Here is a 21835-nt window from a genome sequence, read left to right as displayed (position 1 = left end):
TAAATTGTTTAATAAATGCAGATGTGTTTATATGATACAGCATATTTCTCAATTATGTAGCAGGTTGTACCCATTGTTGGAATTTCAAAAATAGTCATTATAATATATCTTAGAGAAAAGTAACTAATTGTCTTAAATGGTAAAGGTAAATGCAGATTAATTAATTTAATTCTTGAAAGCAGCGATAAATAACCCTGGGTGTATAAAATGCAGTGTGCCAACCCTCAAGAATATTTACTATACACAGAACACTGGATATTTTGCTGTGGGTCTTAGATCTTAAGACTCTAGAATTAAGTAGGGTCTTCAACAAAGAAAGATGTGTCTTCATAAGAGGAGAAGCAGCTTTCTATAAATCCTCAGTACTTACTAAACAAAATTTCTGGAAGTTACTGTTGAAGCAGATACCCAATAAGTTAAAATTGAGTTTCTTTTTCTTTTTTTTTTCATAATAAGCTTTTTAAGCAGTTTTGAAACTAAAGCAAATTAAGTATTTCATCTCTATGAGCAATGCCTTTGGGTTTGAAGTATTTCATCTTAGGAATTATGAAATATAACTTTATAGCAAGTTACATGTGTTGGGTCTTGATTCAGATAATTTGCTAACATTGGTACTCTGCAAAACTGAAATATGTGATTCACTAACGGCTTGTAGAATGGTTACTGTTCTAAACCAGAAAATGAAGACGCGAGTGACTGAAGCTCCAGGCTCCCTCTGAGGAGTTTCTCTTATTTCCGGGATTGGAGAGGGAGCCATGACTGGTTTATTTGGTGTTGGAACTTATGTTTGAAATATGCCTAATTCCAAATATGCCTAATTCATACATAACACTTACTTTACTGTGTTTTAATTTTTAATGAAAGCTAAACTTTTGAAAGTGCAGTTGTAACTGAAAGCTTCTATCTTAGAACTTCCCAGTTTTTATTTTTCCGTTTTCTTTCTTCCTTTTGAAAACAAAGTAAATGTATGCACTCTATCGGAAGGTAGCGCTTTTGGAGAGAAAGCGTGCTTCTAACCTAATAGCTTCCAGCGGTTTTGTTCTAATGCTTAAAAGGGAAGCAAATAGACAAAGAAATTAGGCTTAAAAAAAAAATTATTTTTCTCCTACAAACGGAGGCTCAGAGCTTATAAACTGATTTGTGTTAAATAAAATATTCTAGATATTAGAGCTTTCCCTTTCTTGATTTGCTTGATATTTAATGCATAATATAAAGTTTCAAAAGCCAAACCTGACTGCGTTATATAGGCCTTGGGAGTTTCAACTGATCACTTTGTCACGTCCATGGTCAGCATGCTGTGTGTTACCTGGTCCAAGGGGTGTTGTCTTCTGTTCTCTTAAAGGAGTTTCACCATACTGTCATTCTTTCCTTCTTTTTCAAAGAGACGATTCAAGTGAGAAAAGTGAAAGACATTTTCTGCTTCCTGTTCTAATCAGTCCTACACTTTTGACAATTAACTTTTTAGCAAAATAGGTTTAAGAAGTTAATTTAAATCTGGCATTGGGGTGGCAATTTACAGTTACTTGCAAACTCGTTAAATGTTGTAAATGTAATTTATCTGTCCTGGAAATTTCTTTTGTACAGACCCAAATCTACACCTTCGTCACAGCCCAGTGCCAATGGAGTCCAGACAGAAGGACTCGACTATGACAGACTGAAGCAGGTGGGTACTCGGGGTGGCTTCCTCTAATCTTTCTGTCTTGAAAGGGAACAAGGGACCTTGCGCACATATGTTCTACATGGATCCTGGGAGTACTCTGAAAGATCACACAGTTTCAGCTACTGTAGACAAATTAGCGTGGCCATCTTGATTCCATTCTGGTTCCGTGAGCTCCCGTTAACTTCCAGCAGCAGTGTAGGGGACACGGGGTGGCAGTGGTAATGAAAGCTGAGATGTCAGGGTAAGGCTTGCCGCTACCGCAACAGTGGGCTTCACCTTTCTCGTAACCTCAGTGGCAAAACTTGACCAAACAAATCTGAACAATTTCATTTTGGCAAGAATGTATGGGAAATGGACGCTCTTGCATACTTAGGATTTCTAAGAAGCAGTTTGGCAAAAACAGATCCCCAGCTTTTGACTCCAGCAGTTTGAAGTGATTTATAAAGATAGATTGGTGCAAAAATAAAAGATTTTAACAAGTTGATAGTCGGGCTGGAGAGATGGCTCAGAGGTTAAGAGCACCGACTGCTCTTCCAGAGGTCCTGAGTTCAATTCCCAGCAACCACATGGTGGCTCACAACCATCTGTAATGAGATCTGGTGCCCTCTTCTGTATACATAATAAATAAATCTTTAAAAAAAAAAAAAAAAAAGCAACAAGTTGATAGTCACCAACCTCATTGTACACGAAAAGCTTTTTCTTTATTTCTTTTTGGGTTGTTTTTTTTTTGTTGTTGTTGTTGTTTTTTGTTTGTGTGTTTTTTTGGTTTTTCCAGACAGGGTTTCTCTGTGTAGCTTTGCGCCGTTCCTGGATCTTGCTTTGTAGACCAGGCTGGCCTCAAACTCACAGAGATCCGCCTGCCTCTGCCTCCCGAGTGCTGGGATTAAAGGTGTGTGCCACCATTGCCCAGAAAAGCTTTTTCTTTAATGAACTTTAAGAGATAATTTAAAATTTTCCTGAAGTGTACAGTATAACACATAATTTAAGAGGAATTGATCCCTTCCAAAGATAGCTGTTGTTTTTCACCTATGAAAATTGTGGCTCTTTTTCATTCTCTTTTAACTTTTAATGTAAATTCTTGATGGAGACACAGAGCATCATATATATCATCACACACATATATAGATGTCATCACACACATATATATCTATATATCTATATATATATATCATCACACACACACACACTCACACACACTCACACACACACACACACACACACACACACACACACACACACTCACGAAATGGCAGCCACATAACAAATGGAGCAGGGTGAGGCCGGAGGGGTGGTTCAGTAGTTAGGAGCATTTGCTGCTATTGCAGAGGCCCGGATCCACTTCTGAATGCCCACATGTTCTCTTAAAAATCATACAGTTTCAGAGGATCTAATGCCCTCTTTTGGCCTGTTCAGGCATCAGGCACACATGTGGTACACATATGTACATGCAGGCAAAATACTCACATGTGGAAAATAAAAAAAAACAAAGTCTGCTTAAAATGAACAAAAATAATTGAAGTATTTTATTTAACCCTAATTTATTAAAAATGAATTTAGTGTAAGCACAATTTCATTAAATTTTTCATTTAATGAATTCTTTCCTCTCTCAGAGGTCAGGGGGGCATCATCGCCCCCCCTAGAATTAGAGTTACAGAGGGTTGTGAGCAGCCGTGTGAGTCGAAACCAAACCTGGGTCTTCTTCAAGAGCAGCCTCCACATTGTTTTCTTAATACGAAGTCTGAAATCTGGCAGATGCTTTACACTTAGAGTCCGTCTCATTCCAGACTAACTTCAAGAGCTCAGCAGCTGTGTGGCTGCTGCCTGCTCTGTTAGGTACTTGAAGTAGGACTTGGCAGGCTGTGGTGATTCCTAAGAAATTGCCATACTTCAGATGTGGTGACAGATCTGCCAGGAGATGGTTGTCCGGTGCCATCTTCCTCATCAATACATCACCTCTTAGATGGCTGGCAGAGGATTGGGTCTCACAGCTGTCTGAGTGATACTTCTCTGAATGACAGAACTGGCCACTGTATATCTTATTAGTCAGAAGAAGCAAAGATGGGTAAGGAAGAAATATTGAAACAGAATTTTCTAAGGCTAGCCTTCTAGGAAATAGAATTGAAACTGTGGTGGAATCAGAAGCCATGGGGTGGAGGGACCCTGGGGAGAGAAGTGCTCCCTTGGGAGCAAGCACACGGATGGGGATTTGAGTCTGACCCCTGGGCACACATGAATAAGCCGGGCACGTTGGTGTGCAGTGCCCTCGGCTCACTGGCCAGCCAGCCTGTCCTACTTGGTGAGTTCCAGGCAAGTAAAAGATGGCCTCAGAAAGGTGGGAGGGGGACGCACGCGGACAGACAGGTGACAGCCTGCACTTGTAGACCAATGCCCGAGACTGTTCTCTGGTCATGTACAGACACAAAAGAGCTCTATTTCTAGATACTCTTCAGTTTTGTCTGAACAGAAAACTGCTTTGCTGTGCTTTCATCTGTGCTTTGTTTCCTGGTGTTTTCTCTTGGTTCTTTAGGACATTTTAGATGAAATGAGAAAAGAACTAGCGAAGCTGAAGGAAGAGCTTATTGATGGTAAGTACCAGGCACGCGGCTCTCGTCACACTGCTCTTCCGGAGGGGCTAGCCTTGGCTCGGGTTGTTGCAGAGGTACTGTCCTCTTAGAATGGGGGTTATTTGTAAAAATGAAGATAAACAAGATTTCTAAGTGTCAAGTGTAGTATGTGGTGGAAACCAGTAGGCAGATCTAAGACACCTTGATTCATCCATTCCACTGTACACCCCTTGTTTTGGAGCCCACAGAACCAGAGTCTGAGTCTGGGGTACGTAAATATAATCACATATGATTGGAATCTTTGTGATATAAAAGATGTATACAATGGAGATGTAAATTTTGTATCTTTTTATGACTGAGTTTGAACACAACCCTTTCTCAGGATTTCTCAGGAATCATTCATCTGTATCTTCTTCCTGGAATATTGACATTGAAAATCCTTTTTTCCCTATTACAGCAATCAGGCAGGAACTGAGCAAGTCGAATACTGCATAGAGAAGCGAACTAAGAGAGACAGGACTTGAATCTGGAGAAAAACAAGAATTCCTACAAACAACTGTTAACAACCCCCTACGATTTTTAAGCTGTAAGAAGAAAATGGATACAGTCAGGAGGGAAAAAGCGCCAACCTCTGAAAGCCTCCAGACATAGCGACTCTGGCAATCAGCTGCTCCCTCCCGGCGTGCTCCTGTTCTGACCTTTACCGCAGGATGAAGACTTGTGTTTGAATTCCCTAGCAGTACTAAACCCATCAGGCAAGAAATATTTTCATGTCTAGATGAAACTGCACGTTTTCCACAATCCATTGCTAAAATAAAGATAAAGGCTTAGGAGGTTTTTTTCAGGGGGCGCTGATGAAGAATTTAATTTAGCAAGTTCTGCTGTTGCATTGTAAACGTTTCTCTCAGGTTTGTCTTCCTATCATATTTGATATTCCGTGAATAGTTAAGATCATAAAATATGGAACAAATGGAATTGTATGTGCTTTCAAAGGGTGGTATTTATAAGAAAGGTCCTAAAATGTTTAGTCCCACTTGAGGAATTTAGAATGATAGGAAGTCTCTCGGGTTAGCCTTCATGCAATTTTGTAGTTTAAAACAAAATCCGTCCAGAATTTAAATATTTAGATGCCTTCCTAAATTGTTACAATGCTTTACCAAATCTATGACTTCTATATACAAACAGTGGTCAAATGTAAAACATTCTATTATAGATTTCCTGTAGGTTTTCAACCTTTTTTAGACTTATGCATGCGGACATTTTTATAATGTAATTACAATCACCACAAAGTTAGCTTTTTTAATTACAGACAGTAATGCATGTCACACTAATATGTAGTGGCCTTTTCAAGGCCTAGTCCCAGGGGAAAATATTTTGTAGAATATAGGGAAGTGGGAGGAAGGGGAGGAATAATTTTTTATTTGAAGTTAATTCTGCACTATCTTTTTTTTCCTCAATTATCTGCATGAATTATGAGAAATATTTTGTGACTTTAGTCGATAAACATGTTAACAAAACCAAGTACTTAATCTTTTACATCATGTCTTCAGCTATTTGTATTTTAACCAGCAATTCCCATGGTCTGAAGCATGATTCTGAGCTTCACATGAATTACACCTCACTGTGGACCTCCAGAGTTTGATCACTGAACTTGGCAGTTGCTGTCACCAGACCCTGCAGTGCTGCGGGTGTCTGGGTGCATGCTCCTGAGTGGATGCTGCTCTTGACCTTGGTTGTGCTGAAATGCAAGAAATATCAATGATGGCAGCAGTTGGGGTCACAGAAGTCACCAGATAAAGGGAAACCAGTGGGGAGTTCTGCAGTTTTCTTTTCATAAAACTGAAGTGATACTTAGACCCAGAGAGAGAGGTGTGTGTGTGTGTGTGTGTGTGTGTGTGTGTGTGTGTGTGTGTGTGTGTGTGTGTGTGTGTGTGTGTTGGGTGTGTTCCACCCCTTTTTGTTATAATTGGCAAGATTAAAATAAGGGAGAAATTCTATTTGTTGTAATGTTAGCTTTTGGGAAAATCTAGGAAATCAAAAATTCTCCAGGCTCTCCATCATGATTTATGCTTGAGTTATTCATGTGCCATACTTGCTTTGGTTATCAAAACGTTAAAAAAAAAAAAAATGGGGGAAATAATCCACTTTCTTTTGCTTTCTAGATTTCATGTCTCAGTTTTAAAACAAAGCTTGATGACAGCGTAGTTTTCTAAACGCTACAATTTGCAGTCATCACACTACCGAGAAGTTGAATGAGGATTTTTTTTTCCTTGTTAAGAGTTTGTTTCTGTAGAAACTTCATTTTTAGATTAAACTGTGAGGGATGAGCTACCCTAGTTCAAATACACAGCTCTTCTTCTGCCTGCTCTCCATTGTCATGCAGTAATGGTGAAGGCAGTAAAGATGCAGTGAGCTCATCAGTTGTTCTCTCAAAGAAATAGTCATTGCATTTTACTGTTGGTCTTCTGATTATGCGCTCCTTTGATAATGTAAATGTGTGCATCCCTTACAGATCTGATCAAACATCACTTTTGATTTTGTTGCTGAAGTTAAATAGTCTGTAATAGGTAGAGTACTGGGTATCAGTGGTCCAAAGTGAGACAGAATACTAAAGTCAGATGCTAAGTCCTAAAAGAAACTGGTTTATGCACTAAACGTTTTGTGCCTTGGTCTAATATTTAACACAATGTCTGTGTAAAATGATAAAAAAAAAAAAAAAAAGAACCAGTGTTGACTCATGCTATATCCTCCATAATACTGCATTATCCCACATGGCTAATGTGTCCCTTCCTAAAGTGTGATTGGACTATTCTGTATGTCCACTGTCAGACATGACAGTCTTGTCATTGTTAGAGATTTCAGTGATTAAAATGGGAAACCGAAGCTTAGGTTATTTTCCCAGAACTGTTCCTTGGAACCGTAGTATGATGGTGGGTTTTGCTTTTGTGTGTTGAATGTCTTCAGCTGAGTACAGTTTAGGGGTCCTTTCTAACTACAGGAAGGCACTGCTCTCCTCAACACTGTGATCCGACCTGCGACAGCTCTACAACACACCCTGTAAATGGCTAGCACGTCAATAGCAAACAACCTGAATGTACAAACCTTAGTGCTGGTGCTGAAATCTCTAAAGAATAGTCGTCATGATCTCAGAGTTTGTTCACAACTTACAAGCATAACGTGTCAATCAGAACTAAAGAATGTTGACTCCTCATGCTGCAGGTGTATTTCCTGTTTAGGTTTTTCAGTTCTCTGCTGTTTTTACCATAACTGTTTCATTTAAATTTCTTACACGCTAACTTCATTTGTGTGATTGAAATAAAATTTCAGTATATACATGTTTCTTGTTTGTGACACTTAGATGATCTTCTGAAATAATATGTTAATTCCAAACCAAGTGATGATACTGGGTGTAAAATTCGCACCTCGTGAAGCCCAAAGCTTCACTGTTTACAGTTTACACATCATGTCACTGTTCTTTAAGATTTCATCCAGGTCAGGAATAGTACATAACACAAAGGGAATATGTAATGATCTATCTGCCTTTTACTTTTGAAGTGAGTGCTGTGTGTTCCTTATATCTTACATTTTCTCAGCATACCTTGATACAGTGTCTTTTATAGTCAAGGTGGTAAAAAAATGTTTTACTCCATTTTTGTTCTATAGCATGATCATATATTTCACCTCTTGCACAGTTCATTTTTGTCTATATAATTTGCAGATTAAAGGATATTGCCAAGTCATTCACTTTAAATGTAGTAGTCTGTACCATCTATAGTGTTTTTCTACATTATGCTGATCTCTTTAAATTGGCTCTGAGTATCTCAGCCTCAGCATTTTTATCTATTATAAAGTATCAGTTCTGAGTTCCATTTTCAAACTGTAATTTCTTCATTAGAAGTACAATAATCTTGTATATTTTTTGTCCTTTTCCCAGACCCCAGCCTCTATCCCAAGCTGTCCTCCATCTTTGTGAACTACATGTTCCTAGCATTAATTTGCATTTTGCAGCCATTATGTAGCCCACCGTTGTGAAAACACCAGCTGATTTTTCTTTGTGTCCTAACTCACATTCCTGCTTTATCCACAGATTAGTCACTTCTCATTCAAAAATGAATTAAGCAACAGATGCTAAGCTTTTCAGTTTGCCTGGCTAAAATTACTGTCTCCTAAGTTTTATCCATCTTTTCAGTGCTGCTATGAAGAGCTTGTGGTTTTAGTAGGCGCAGGGCCTATGAAAATGAGCTGCAGGGTCTGTAGTTCGTGTGGCCATGAGAATTGTTTAAGCCTTTACCATGGTCTCCAATGCAGCATTCTGGAGACAGAAACAGGAGGATTGTGAGTTCAAGGTCAGGCTGGGCTGCATAGAGAGACTTTGTCTAAAAGAAATCCATAAAGTCCTATGGGTCGTAGCATGGAAATGATGTCACGGAAGGCAGAGTGTAAAGGGGGTACCTGTCCCTTTATCAGGCTGTAAGAAAACCCACTTTCCTAAGGACATTCTCATTTCTCACTTCCAAACTCCAACCTGTTCCTGGTAGTGCCATTTTTGTTTTGAATAGAATTGGTATTTGATCATCTCCCCAGAGCACTGAGAAATATAAAAGGATCCTAAGAGTTGACTGGATACCTCTGACATTTAGATGAGAGCCATTTACTGTTTATAAGTTCAGTGCTTCTTTTGAAGTCAAAACTTGCTGTATTTTAAGGAGTATGACTAAACAGGTACTCTGGTCAGTACTTTATATGAAGATCATGGAGAACATGTATTCACAGGAATTGTTTTTGTTGAGTAAACACCTATTTGACTAAGAAGCTAAAATCAGCAATCTCTCAAGAAAAGCCATCTATTTTTATGCCAGTTATTCTTGGGGGTGGGGGGCTTTCTCTGTGATACAGGCTTTCTCTATTCCGAATACCAAAATGGGCTGTGAACTAAATCTTGTTCTCTTGTGTTTCCCTTGATGATTTTTTGAAGTACCAGGGTTCTTTGGTGTTGGTGAACATGCACGTATGCATGTAGAGACCGGAGTTGAACCTCACCACTCACTTCCTTTGAGACAGGGTCCCTCATTGACCTAGAGCTCACAAATTGAGCTAGACCAGCTGTCCGTGAGCCACAGGGACCCTCCTGTCTCTGCCTCCTGGTGCTGGCCTTACTAATTGGTACCGCCACACCCAGCATTTTAACATGGGTTCCAGGATCTAACTCTGGCCCTTGTGTTGGCTAGGGAGGCACTTTTCCAGTTTAGCTTAGCTTCCTAGCCCCACCCCCTTTGTCCTTGGTAGTTTAATGTTGGAAAAATGAAACATTCAAATTTTTAAACTCTTAAGGTTGAATAGTTGATTAGAAAAGAAAGTAAAATGGTACAGTAAATTTACGGAGTAGCAGGTACCTTCCATCAGTAGAATACTAATGACTAGTCAACTCAGACAAGGAAAATTGAGCTTTTTAGTAAAAATGTGAATTTGAAAACTGTTGAAGTATGAGCTATGTTAATTCTTAAAGCAATAGTCACTGAAAGGGTAAAAAGTGACCTGGTCATGCTGACTTAAGATGTTAAAAAGAATTTGCTACAGTTATTGATCATATCCATTGAAATCTGAAGATATGATACATGTGAGGATCAGGGGTAAGGGAAATAAATAGCTTTTCCCTTCAGTTATAGATGCTCATTAACATACACAGTTAAGTGTCTAGACAGGAGATCTGTCACTGTACCCTAGTTTGAAGCTTACCAGGTACTCCAGTAACACACAGCCTTAGAAGCTTCTGGTGTAGGACCTTAGGATTCCTGGATAACGGAAGACCTTGATCAGGGAGCTAGGTAAGGGCTGAGAGAAGGCAGAGCACTGACTGGCAGTAGGAAACTCAAGTGTCCCACCGAGCTCATCACTAAATTCAGCCTTCTCTAAACATAAATTAAGCTGCAAGATAATAGGGCTTTCTGTTTTAATGAAAATTAGAAGTTTCATGTGCTTCGTTAGAGAGCTATTTGTGAGTGACAGTCTCCGCTTATTGTTCTGTAGATCTGGTTTAACTGTCTCCTTTTGACTCCAGGAAGATCTCTTTAGCAGTAGATAATAGACTCCTTTCAAAAACAAAATCTCTAAGTCAAACAGTGAGTGATGTTGCCAGTTGATACGATGTTAGTCGTGGTTCTTCTAGGTCGGGTTAGAACATACACACAGGAGGTCAGTCAGGCGGCACAAGGAAAATGGTACCCCACACAGAAGAAGCATGCGTATTTTCTAGCACTGAGATGCAAGTGTGTGTAGGATTACATAGTATGTATGAGGCTCTGGGTTGATCCCTAGCACTGAAAAAAAAAAATCAAAATATAGTCTATTGTAATCATGAAGTAAATGTGACTCAGAAACCTTTTTAAAGCTTGGTACCTAAAAGCATCTGAAATTCAATGTTCTCTAGTCAGTTCTATCCACATAACTTTTAAAGTGCTTTCACATGGTGTTTTGTGCTTAATTTATTTTTTTTATTTTCAACTTGTTCTAGGTGAGACATACCAGCATAAGATTGTCGTCCCACTGCCAGGTTGAACCTGGATGCAGGCATGTTTTGGCATTTGATATTTTAACTTGTGGGATTTCCCCCAAACATTTTCACCCTCAAGTCTGAGGTCTGTCTGTCCTGAGGAATTCTCTTACAACTTTATAGTCACGAGCCCTACCTGATACCAAAGCATTTTGTATCGGGAGAAATCAGAACTGAGCTGGCTTAGCCCTTCAGAGACCAAGATGGTGCTTGCTACCAGCTTTGCACAGTGTCTAGGAAAACTATCTTAGAGAAAGGAAATTGGGAAGGTATGAATATTTAGAAGAAGAAAACCATGTTAAAAATCTAGATACAGTTTCTAATTACCGCTGTGGTGGGGGTTGGGCAGTTTCAGGAGTTTGTTTACTTATCCTAAACACCTCATTCCACTTGCTGACAATTAATTGGGGTACATACGGTCCCCATGTGATATGCACTACTACTCTGTTTCCATGTTCCTGCTTTGCTGTAACCATGAACCCTGAGGCAGGCACTGAGTTGGGCCCCTGTGTGCGAGATTGCTTGTCTGTAAGGTCCCTTCTACCTCTGAAATTTAGTTGAGTTTCTTCATTCACCCTCCATAGTTGTGGTTGTTGGTTAGTTAGTTGATCCAGGAAACAGAATGTTTTTATGCTTACAGATGTTTTGCGTACATGTACATCTGAGCACCACATATGTGGCTGGTGCCTTTGCAGGCCAAAAGAGGGCATCAGATCTCCTGGGATTGGAGTTATAGACAGTTGTGAACTACCCTTTCGATGCTGGGAATCAAACCTGAGGCTTCTAGAAAAAAAAAATAGTGCTGTTAACTGCTGAGCCATCTCCTCTCCAGCCCTCTGCTCTCTGGTCTTAAAGAGCAGCCTTTGAATGTTTAAAAACACTAGATTATGTTCAGTAAAAAAAACCTGATATCCTATTTATGAATAAGGAAGTATCAGCAGATGGCCGTTTTGAGGTCAGAAGTGTTCTGTTAAGCATTGGTGATTGTCCACTGTGCATCATTTGTGTGCTTTCATAAACTGAAACACTGGGGACACCTTGGTGGCTTCCGTAGAGGTGTGTGCCATCAGAAAGACCAGTGTTCTTTGCTGATGTTTTGGGGTCGTGTTCAGACCTGTGCTCCAGCGCGCCATCAGTGGCGGGAAGCAAGCCCTGTGTGCTCTTGCCGTGCTTTGTGAGCTGGGTCTCAGCTAGCTGACTGCCGAGCCGGTGAGGGCAGCAGCCCAGCCCTCTTCTCCTGGAGCACACGCACCTCCACGGTGTTTGTGAATGCCTGTGTCCTGGGAGGTAGCTGTCACAGTGCACTCACTCTGTCACTGCCAGCTTGAACAAGGGACGGCACTACACGTCCCTCTCTGTCTACTCTTTTTAGTAGATCAAGTCCATTCCTCCCTAGCTCCTTGTTTTTGACTCAGGCTTTACAACAATTAAAAGCAAAGTGCCCCCTTGACACTGCCGCTTGCTTTTTAAGATAGGTGACTGAAGACATGTGTGGGCATCTTGTCCTCCTGGGGTACTTTGACTCTTGGTAATGTGTTGGCATTCATTTCTCATTGACAAGACTTGCTTTCTATAATGTGTGTATTTGTTGGGGAGGATCGAGTTACTCTCATGAATGTGAGCAAACTAGGATAGAGTTTTCTTAAAGTCTGTCTCCGAGACATCTGTAGTTAGTAGAAAATATCTCTATAATACATGTTTATAATAAGGGCAGGTACTTTTGAGGGAGCCTTTCTGTGGTCTATAATTGTAGGCACCCACTGAATCTCTAGTGACCCCCATTAGCAGATAAAAGGCTACTGCATCTGCTTTACCCAGAACAGAACTTCAGACAGTTGCCGGGAGATTCCCGCTAGAAACCCAGGGCCTGACCCATGAGCGAAGGTCCAGATCCTCTGCCTGATGCAAGCCAGCTGCTCCTTTTGTGCTCCCTGGTGAGCCTCTGGGAGTCAGTGAGTAGGCCCATGTGTAGCGTGGAAATAGTTTCTAGCATTGATTCTTCTTCTGTAGGAATTAGGGAGTCAGTGTGGCTCTTTCTGGCTACAGAACCAGATTTAGATCCTTACATTCATTTTCCTTCTTAGACCTCAAGTTGATAAACCAAAAAACGCACACTAGAATAGCACAATGGATGAGGTTTTCAGGGGCAGTCTCAGAAGAGGTGGATAGTCAGAGCCTGTGACCTCTCTTTAGAACACACTGGACTTTTAGTCCCATATCATCTTGCTTTGCTGCAGCAACTGTTAGAAATATGCACATGTGTCCTTAAAAGATGCCCAGTGTTATTCTTGCTAAAGGATTTGCAGCCTGTGAACTGGGGACTTTTATAATCTAAAGTCAAGTGTGGAGGCAGCATCACTTAAGTCAGACTTTAGGAGCTAAGTAGACACCTCAGCGGAAGAGTTTTAATTCTAAATCATTTGCTAACTGGAATCCTGTGGATCTTATTTCAGTCAGTCTTGTGGATTATCAGCCTTGCTAACATTCAGGAGAAGTGAAACTGGCCACCGCTTACTGTAAATTTTATAACTTACTGTAAAATGTTGTTTGACTGATGAAATGGTTTGAAAGTCTGTATGAAACACGATGTCATCGTCAGGAAAAACCATCATCCAAGCTTGGCACGTGGTTTAAGAAAGGGAAGTAAAAGAGAGTGAGAAGGCAAGAAGGTTGGCTTAGTGGGATCGGGTAGCGCCTGAGTTTGGCACCAAAGTTTCCAATGATTTAATATAGAGGACCGCTTTGGATCCACCCTAGGAAGACTTGCCAGAAAGTAGCAGTTTCTGCTACACATTACAGTGCCTTCCAATAATGTTATGTGTGAATTGCATGCAGTTTCATGTAACCCTGACGTGTAACATGTATGTGCATGACTTGTCCAGAATGTGCAAAGCTAGGACTCAGCAGAGAGGCCTGAGCCCTGCTGCTGACGGGTCAGCAGGCTGCCAGAGTTGGACATGTTGTGACTTAAGCTTGCAGCCTTGGACCCTGGGGTTTGCACTCAGAGGTTTTTGTCGTCCAGTTAGACCTGTCCCCCTTTCAGCTTTCTCTCCTACTTTGCAGCTTTGCTGATTTTAACGGCTTCATTCTTCTGCTTCTTGGTATCTTTCTTTGGAAATAAAAAGACACCATACCTAATTCAAAAGAGATTTGTATTTATTTTGCCGGTTGCCGTTTGTTTACCTAATATATTACGTGAAAAGGTGTTTGTGTCCTATTCCTATGATTGTGATTCTGACATTGCACTACCCTTAGTTCTCAGTCTGGAGATTGCTCACCCACCCTTCTGCATCTCATCCAAGGAGGGTCAAGCAACCTGCTTCAATTTCCCAGGATGCGCTCGCGCTCTCGCGCTCTCTCTCTCTCTCTCTCTCTCTCTCTCTCTCTCTCTCTCTCTCTCACACACACACACACACACACACACGCACACGCACACGCACACGCACACCAAACAGTGTTGATGGAAACCTGGTGAGGTATTCAATTAGTGCAAAAGATGTGGCCATTTAATGGCCTCCGTGGAAAGAAAGCCCAGGCACCTTTTATTAAATAACTCCATTTCTTTCGTTATTTACCAGCCGGGTTTCTAAATAAGCAGAGTGTGCCAGCCAGTTTTATATTGCTGAGACAAAATTCTTAAGTCCACTTAAAAGGAAGAAAGGTTCACCTGGACTGTAGTTTCACTCCATGATCACGTGACCCTTTTGCTTCGGTCTTGTGGTGAAGCGGTGCATCATGGCAGAAGGGTGGCTGAGGAGGCCTGGTCATGTCATGGTGGCCGGGAAGCAAGGAGAGCGAAAGGGGAGGGGACTGCTGTCACCTTCAGGGACACAGACTGCACAGCCTGACTTTCGCTAGGCCCCGAGTCCCAAGTGTTTGGCCTGATACCAAGGTCAGTCCTGTAACCAAACCTTTGTGGGGCACCCCGGGCCCAAGCTGGCACCGAGGAGCACCCCTGTGGTACACAGCATGGGGACCACGTTCACGTGGCTCCTATCAGCAAGTTTGGCCCTCAGCCTTTGTACTTTTCCTTTCTGGACTAAAATCCCCATCATCACAAAGGAACAAGAGTATATATAGTGTAAGATACATTTGAGAACCCACAGAGCACAGGAGGACACTCCTCCTGAAGCCCGCTACCTAAGATTGAACGTTCTAAGAGAATACACTTGCTGTCCAGTGGCTGCTGCATGATGGGCCAAGAGAAGGCAGTCTGGCTAGTGTGGGCATGTGCACCAAGCCATGGGAGCTGCTGCTTTCCCTGTGAAGGAGTGGGATCTTTAAAACTCGTGTCATGGTTTCTGTGATTGTAGTGTGCTGAGGGGTACCCGTGTGGGGATGTCTGCTGCAGACAACCCAGGCTGGCAGGACAGGATCACAGTTCTTGAGACTGTTTCACTCACTCCTTGGGAATTTTCTGTACAGCTCTGACCATGATCCTCCTTCCTCAGCCTCCCAAGTGCTGATAGGCACCTGCCATACCCAGCTTGAAGATCTCTTTTTCAGAGCTAGGTTTTAAAGTCACCTTGAGAGTTGGAGAAATGACTCTCCAGCTAAGACTTAAGTACTTGCTGCTTTTTAAGAGGACCCAGGGTTGGTTCCCAGTACCTATGTGGCGGCTTACAACTGTAACTCCAGTTCCAGGGGATCTGACCCTCTCTTCTTAGCCCCACAGGCATCAGGCACATACACGGTACACATGCATGCATGGAGGCAAAACAGTTATGAAATTAAGAAACTTGGAAAAACACACATCACTTCAGATGTGACATTGAAAGGTAATCAGATGGTTGTTGTAAGATTCATACAATACAGTTGAGTTTTATAGCTCTGCCTCTGAACCTAGAGCCTTGGGAACCCAACTTGAAGATTTCAACCTCCTGAGACAGATTTGTCCCCACCCCTAATTCCTGTGAAAAGGCTATTGACGAGATTTCAGCCAGAACTCCCACAAGCTGGGTGAGGCTTCTCACCATCATGTTTTGGTCCTCTCTTAGTTGGAATAAAACTAGCTACACACAGCTCGCTAAATGCACACGTAACCAGCACCCAGGTCAAGAAGCATCCTTGCTGGGACTCGGGGAGTCCCTTCATATTCCTTCCATAGTTCACAGCTGGCATAACCTCTCCTGGCTTCTCCACACTTAGCTGTCTCTCATGCTGGACATAAATGGAATTGTGCCTTTGGGTGCTTGGCATCTTTCAGTGTTGTACGTGAGACTCATCCCTAACACATAGTGGTGGGTGGTCCGTCCTCAGTGTGATATAGTAGTTCCCAGCTTGGGGCTATTATGAGCAGTGCCACTATGAATATTCCAGCATGTGTGGTGAACAGATGGGTGCCTTTCTTCTGGGTTTGTAACTAGGAATAGCCATGGTGGGCCACAACAGATGCCCATGTCCGCTCAGCAGGCACCTCCTCACTTGCAGACACTATGGCAGTAGCCACCTAGGAGCACATCAGAGGGGTCTGGGCGCCTCCTGTTGTTGTCCTGACATCAACCCAGCAAACATCAAGTGAGAGAACCAAAAACCTCAGCACACCACTAACCAAATCTGTTTTCCTGAACCGGAAGCAAGAAACTCTAACTACTTAGCAAGAATTTCATTCATGAGTACACATAATGAATTACCTTACAAGGTACAACTCACCTGCCCCCAATGAGATGTTTATACTCAATTCATTTTTAAATTGATTGCATTTTAAGTTATCACTTAGCGTGCGGGATTACAGAACAGTTTCTCCTTTCTGATGGGTGGATTCCATGAAGTTCCCATTCAGGGAGTAGAGGTGAGACATTTACCCAATACCACATTTTTTCTCTGAAAGGTATTCTAGACCAGTGGTTCTCAACCTTCCTAATGCTGTAACCCTTTAATACAGTTCCTCATGTGGTGTCCCCCCAACCATAAAATTATTTTCATTGCTACTTCATAACTGGTTTTGCTACTGGTACAAGTCGTAATGTGAATATCTGTGTTTTCTGATGGTCTTAGGCGACCACTGTGAAAGTCTTTTGTTTGACCTTGGGATTGCAACTCACAGGTTAAGAGCCACTGTTCTTGATTTGAGGAGGTGATCCCGCTGTCCGTAATAGTCCAAGGTTTTTGAGCACAAAGTGAAAGATTAACCTGTGGTATGAAGTTGACAGGTTTTTAACAGAATTACATATATTATCTTCAAACTGTTCAAAATCCCTAAAGTCTGCTCTTTGGTGTAACACAAATCTTAAAAGGTCTGATTAATAAAAACAAACCCACACTCTGGTGTTGTATTTACATTGAATCACACACACACACACACACACACACACACACACACACACACACACACACACACGGCTTGGCCATTGGTCTGACATGGATTTGAGCAGCAGAAGGACCTGGAAGGGAGGGCTTTTCCTGTGAAGCCTTTTCTCCTCACTGAGTCACTAATGGCACAGTCCCTCTGTCCTTGCATGCAGGCTGGTGATGAGCACAAAGGCTCAAAATAGCTGCTTGACTGTGTTAGCCTCCATGTTAGCAGGAGGCCAGGAGGGGGGGAGTGCGTGCAGTCCCTTCTGGAATCCTCCTAGACCAGCATGGCAAGGTGAGCCCTGGAGTCTGACCACAGACTCAGAACTCATTGAGGAGGAGGGGTGTGCCAGAGCCCACAGATCCCCTCTGGGAAGATCCCAACAGCCAGGGCAACCATCAGCTCTAGCTGCAATGTTTAAAGAAGCATGGGCGGAGTCTGCCCTTCACCTGAGCCCCAGCACCTTGGTCAGAGGAAGGTCTAAGAATGGAAAGGTTGGGGTGTGATGTATTCAGCCTGGAGTGGGCCCATTATTACATTGGTAAATAATTGAACAAGCTTGAAAAGATCTTTTTACGTAAGTTGAGAGCTCAGTGGGAAGGTCTCTTTCCATGTTAAACCCAGTTACATATGAGAACCTTAACACTCAGAAGAATGATGTTCATGGGTCACAGCCCAGGTCTTTTTTTTTTTTTTTCCACCTTTTTCCCCCTCTAAAATTGTAAGGCGTGGGGCGGAGAAGCAAAGCCTTGATTGCTTGCTTTTTAGAAGTAGCCCCAGGACTGGAGAGGTGCTGGGTGATCAAGAGCATTTTGTTCTTGTGAGGGATCAGCGGTTCAAACCTAGCACACGCATGGCAGCTCAGAGCCATCTGTAACTCTAGTTCCGAGGGAGTCACAAAACACTCCAACGCTGCGATGGCCATTCTCGTCTGTCAACTTGACTACGTCCTAAATGAACTAAAACCCAAATGTCTCTGCACACCTGTCGGGGGATGCTTTTCTTAATTAAATCATTCACAGTGGGAAGACCCACTTCTAATCCAGATCTCTGAGGTGGGAAGATCCACCTTTAATCTGGACCACCCCTCCTGCTAAAAGACACGGAAGAAAGGTGTTCTCTCTCCCTTTGGCTTCTTGCTCAACCTAGCTAGCAAGTTCATTCCTTCACTGGCATTAGAGCCTATTTTGGGATTCTGGTGAATACTGACAACCAGCTTAGACATCCAGCCTTGGCCTCATAAACTGAGCAACTACTGGATTCTTGGACCTTTTGTTCATAGGCAGCCATTGTTGGATTAGCTGGGCCACAGCCATAAGCCGTTCTAATAAAGCCATATATGGGGTGGGAGGGGCTCTGTAAGTTCTGTTACACTAGAGAACCCTGACCAATAAAAACATTAAACTTTAAATGCCCCACCAGAACTGTAACCCATAAGGCCTGCCCCGAAGTGGTCCACTTCCTCCTGAAGGTTCGATGACTTCTCAAAACACCATCAGCAGCTGGGGGGCCAAGTGTTGAAACACGTGAGCCTCTGGGCACAGTGTATACTCACACTGTAAAGCTTACCAAAATAGATGATACTGCAGATGCATGAAAGCGCACGGCATGATCCATCCAGAAGCAGATGAGGAAATGTAGATAGCCTGGAAGTGGCAGGTCCGTCTGGAATCTGGGTTAGCTGAGTTCCAGGAATGGGCAGATGGCAGACCTCAAGAGGTGGGGGTGCTTCTGCGGGGAGTTTACACCTGAGAGTGTGAGTGCAGGCTGTTGGGAAATTAGAGCTGGGCATGGGGGTGCTGCCCTCTTTATGTCTTGTGAAAGCCTTTTCCTCTGGGACTTCAGACCCCAGTTCAAGCCCCTCCTCCCTCCTTGAGACCTGCCACCACTGCCTCCCACACAAGACCCTCTACACCCAGGGTGTCTCAAGTTCACTATGACCCAGCCACCAATCCTCGTCCACCGTAACCCGAAGGCTCCATTTCTTGGTATCTCTTGGATTTGCCTCACCTGCCCTGAGGCAGACAAGCTATGGCTCTGTCTCTAAAGGGTCTTCATGAACCACCTCTCCCATCTCCCCTCCCCTTACAGCCCCTATTCGCCAGAGCAGCATATGATCAAGACAGCCCTGTCTACCGAAAGCCTTTTGAGGCTCCAGCTGGCTCAGATTAAAGTCTGAGCTCACCCGCCCATCATGGACAAGCTCCTGGGACCAGCAGCTGGAGGAGGAAGGAGAGAGACCGTGGTGCCTGGGCTGTCTGTTCCCACCTCACCTCCACCTGCTTCCTCTGCTGCTGTGACCCCGATTTGCTCAGGTCTCAACTGAACTTCTTTGATCTTAAGAATGTAGATCCAGACTTGCTCTGAGGGGCCCTCATGGCTCTCTCTGGACAGGGAGATGAAAGGGGACATCTCCTGAATTTTTCTGACAAAGCCCTTTTCCTCCAGCATAAGAAGATAAATGTGGAAAAGCACTTTACCCATCACTCTTCATTTCTCTTCCTTGAATGAGATGTGTTTAATGCTCAGAGCGACTGCAGCCACTTTGCAATAAGGAGGGGAAAGTTGGACCCAGACGCCAGACCTGGCATCACCGGACAGGCTAGCAACCACCATACTTTGCACTTAGAGACAATCAAGCCACTTTTGTTCAGGTTGTCCCTAGGCATAGGATCTGTTGGAAACCCTAACAAAGGGAAAAGAGGAGAAGGCAGGAAAGGGTGAGCAAGCTTTCAGAGGCACCTGCGGCCACAACTGGTGCGGCGCATTCCCGGAAGTGCTACAGGAGGGCGTGGCACATCCAAGAAAGGGCCAGTCCCTTGGGGTGAGACGTGGGGCCAAATTCTGCTCTGCTGCAGCCACTTCTGCCCCGGGGACACACTCAGAATAACACTTGCCAAATGATCTGGACACTGTAACCCGGTCAGTATGACTCTCAAAATTAACCATCACAGGTATTGATCTTCCCCCAGCTGCCAAGGACCTAGTGGGCTCCATGGAAAGGTTTTTTCTTTTTTCAGTACCATCGGCTGGATTAAATACTGAGCCTAAGTAGCCTTCCCGGAGGGAAGGAGGGAGTCATAATGTGACCATTTTCTTCTGACCAGGAAGAGGCTTTGTCCCCATTTCATCTTGGAGGAAAGTAGAGCTCCGTGTCGTCTCAGCACCCCGGGACCCTTCCCACCTCCCCCATCTGCTCTGGCTTTCGCGCGTGGTGCGCTGCACTGAGAACACGGTCCTGGAGTCTGGGGCTCCCGGGCAGGCCAGGCTAGCTTGGGAGTCAGGACAGAGTGCTACGATGGACCAAGGCAGACAGCGAAAGTGATGGGAGAAAACAGCTCCACCGTGCCCCGTCCTGGACTATGCCCAGCGTCCCTCTGCGCGGCCCTCCCATTGTCTTTTAAGGTTGGCGTCACCCAGCTGGCACAGGCTATCCAGGCTGCAGTGTTCGGGCGCCCCCCGGCGGTAGCGCTCGGCAGCTAGTCTCCCGGAGGGTGTGCAGCGCCCTCTGCTGGCTGACGACCTTCCTTCTCTTCTCGCCTTGGGCCCGCATCATCAACTGGAGTCTCACCCACAGGCAGAGGGAAGAGGACACTTGGGCTGGCTGCTGAGTCTGCATTAATGCTGGGAAGCTATCATGAACAACAAAATACGTGGGTAGAGCGGCAGGTAGGGCCCAAGAAGAAGCCCTTTGCACATGCCTGTGGTTTGGGGGTGGGAGAGAGGTCTCAGGGAACATGGCTAGCCCTCGAGGATGGGGAGAGGTGCACAGAACAGAGGCAGACAGCAGGAAGGTTCCCTGGGAGGTAGAAACAGTCACCTTAGAGTCTTCTTAGTAGAAGAGAGCCAGGGGTGGATACTGAGCATCAGTGGAGGATGGGGGGCGGGGGGACACGCAGTAGTGTGTTGAAGGCACTACAGAATCGAAATGTGGATCTGTGACCCTCTGTACCCATGCTTAGCCGTCAGAGGCACCCATCAGGATGGAGGTGCTCTCACTGATCACTAGCTGGGTAGGTGAGAAGACCAGCATGCACTCTGTTCCTTCCCAGCATCCTGAATTGCAGAAATCTTGTCTACAGCATTCACATTGACCTTCACTCAATGTCGAGGCTACACTGGATGGTGGTGGTGAGTGACTTTAATCCCAGCGTTCTGGAGGCAGAGGCAGGCAAATCTCTGAGTTTAGGGCTAGCCTGGTCTACAAATCGAGTTCCATGACAGCCAGGTCTACTCAGAAAAGCAAAACAAACAAAACCAAGTCTAGGTCAACCAGAAGAAGCCAGCAGCCAGGGGGTCATGAGCTTTGCCCCTGGGCAGGTATCTCCCTCTGACAGGCCCATGGTGGAGCTTGGCCTAGAGACCCAGCTCACAGCTCACTGCTCAGGGCTTCCCCTTTGAGTCCAGCAGCTAGCAGTGGCCACCTCCTAACAGGACGGGCCCTGAGGGAGAAGGGCAGTCTCCAGGGTCCTCTAGACTGGCTCTCCCAGTAACCAGCGAGGACCTAAGGGCCCTGCACGCCCAATTGACAAGCTGGTTTATGTGTAGCCCCAGCTTTTGTGGCTCATGGCTACAGATAGCTTGAGTTGGGGTCTTCCATGCTCACGGAGGGACGTGCAGCTTGCATGGACTCTCAAGCAAAGCTCATGAAGTGACCTGGCAGAAGAGCCACTGGCTTCCCCAAGTGCCACCCACTGTCAGCCTTGAGCATGTTGCTTCCCTGAGGGTTCTCAGTCCCTCCTGCCGCTGCCCCCTCCCTCTTCATT

The 21835-nt window shown here is 44.0% G+C and overlaps 1 protein-coding gene across 17 annotated transcripts in view; it reads left to right on the top strand.

The window, feature by feature from the left end:
* Enah (ENAH actin regulator) overlaps positions 1-6948 on the top strand; it is a 110570-nt gene extending 103622 nt beyond the window's left edge. For all 17 annotated transcript variants that reach the window (XM_076548114.1, XM_076548109.1, XM_076548107.1 and 14 more), the window contains 3 exons: positions 1585-1663; positions 4188-4245; positions 4682-6948. In XM_076548114.1, coding sequence (XP_076404229.1) covers positions 1585-1663; positions 4188-4245; positions 4682-4719 — 175 coding nt within the window. In that variant the 3' untranslated portion in view covers positions 4720-6948. The remainder of the gene's footprint in view (positions 1-1584; positions 1664-4187; positions 4246-4681) is intronic.
* The last annotated feature ends 14887 nt before the right edge of the window (positions 6949-21835 follow it).

This window comes from Peromyscus maniculatus, chromosome 11, assembly GCF_049852395.1.
Source record: "Peromyscus maniculatus bairdii isolate BWxNUB_F1_BW_parent chromosome 11, HU_Pman_BW_mat_3.1, whole genome shotgun sequence".
In the NCBI taxonomy this organism is placed as follows: domain Eukaryota; kingdom Metazoa; phylum Chordata; class Mammalia; order Rodentia; family Cricetidae; genus Peromyscus; species Peromyscus maniculatus.
This window is presented reverse-complemented; position numbering and strand designations above follow the sequence as displayed.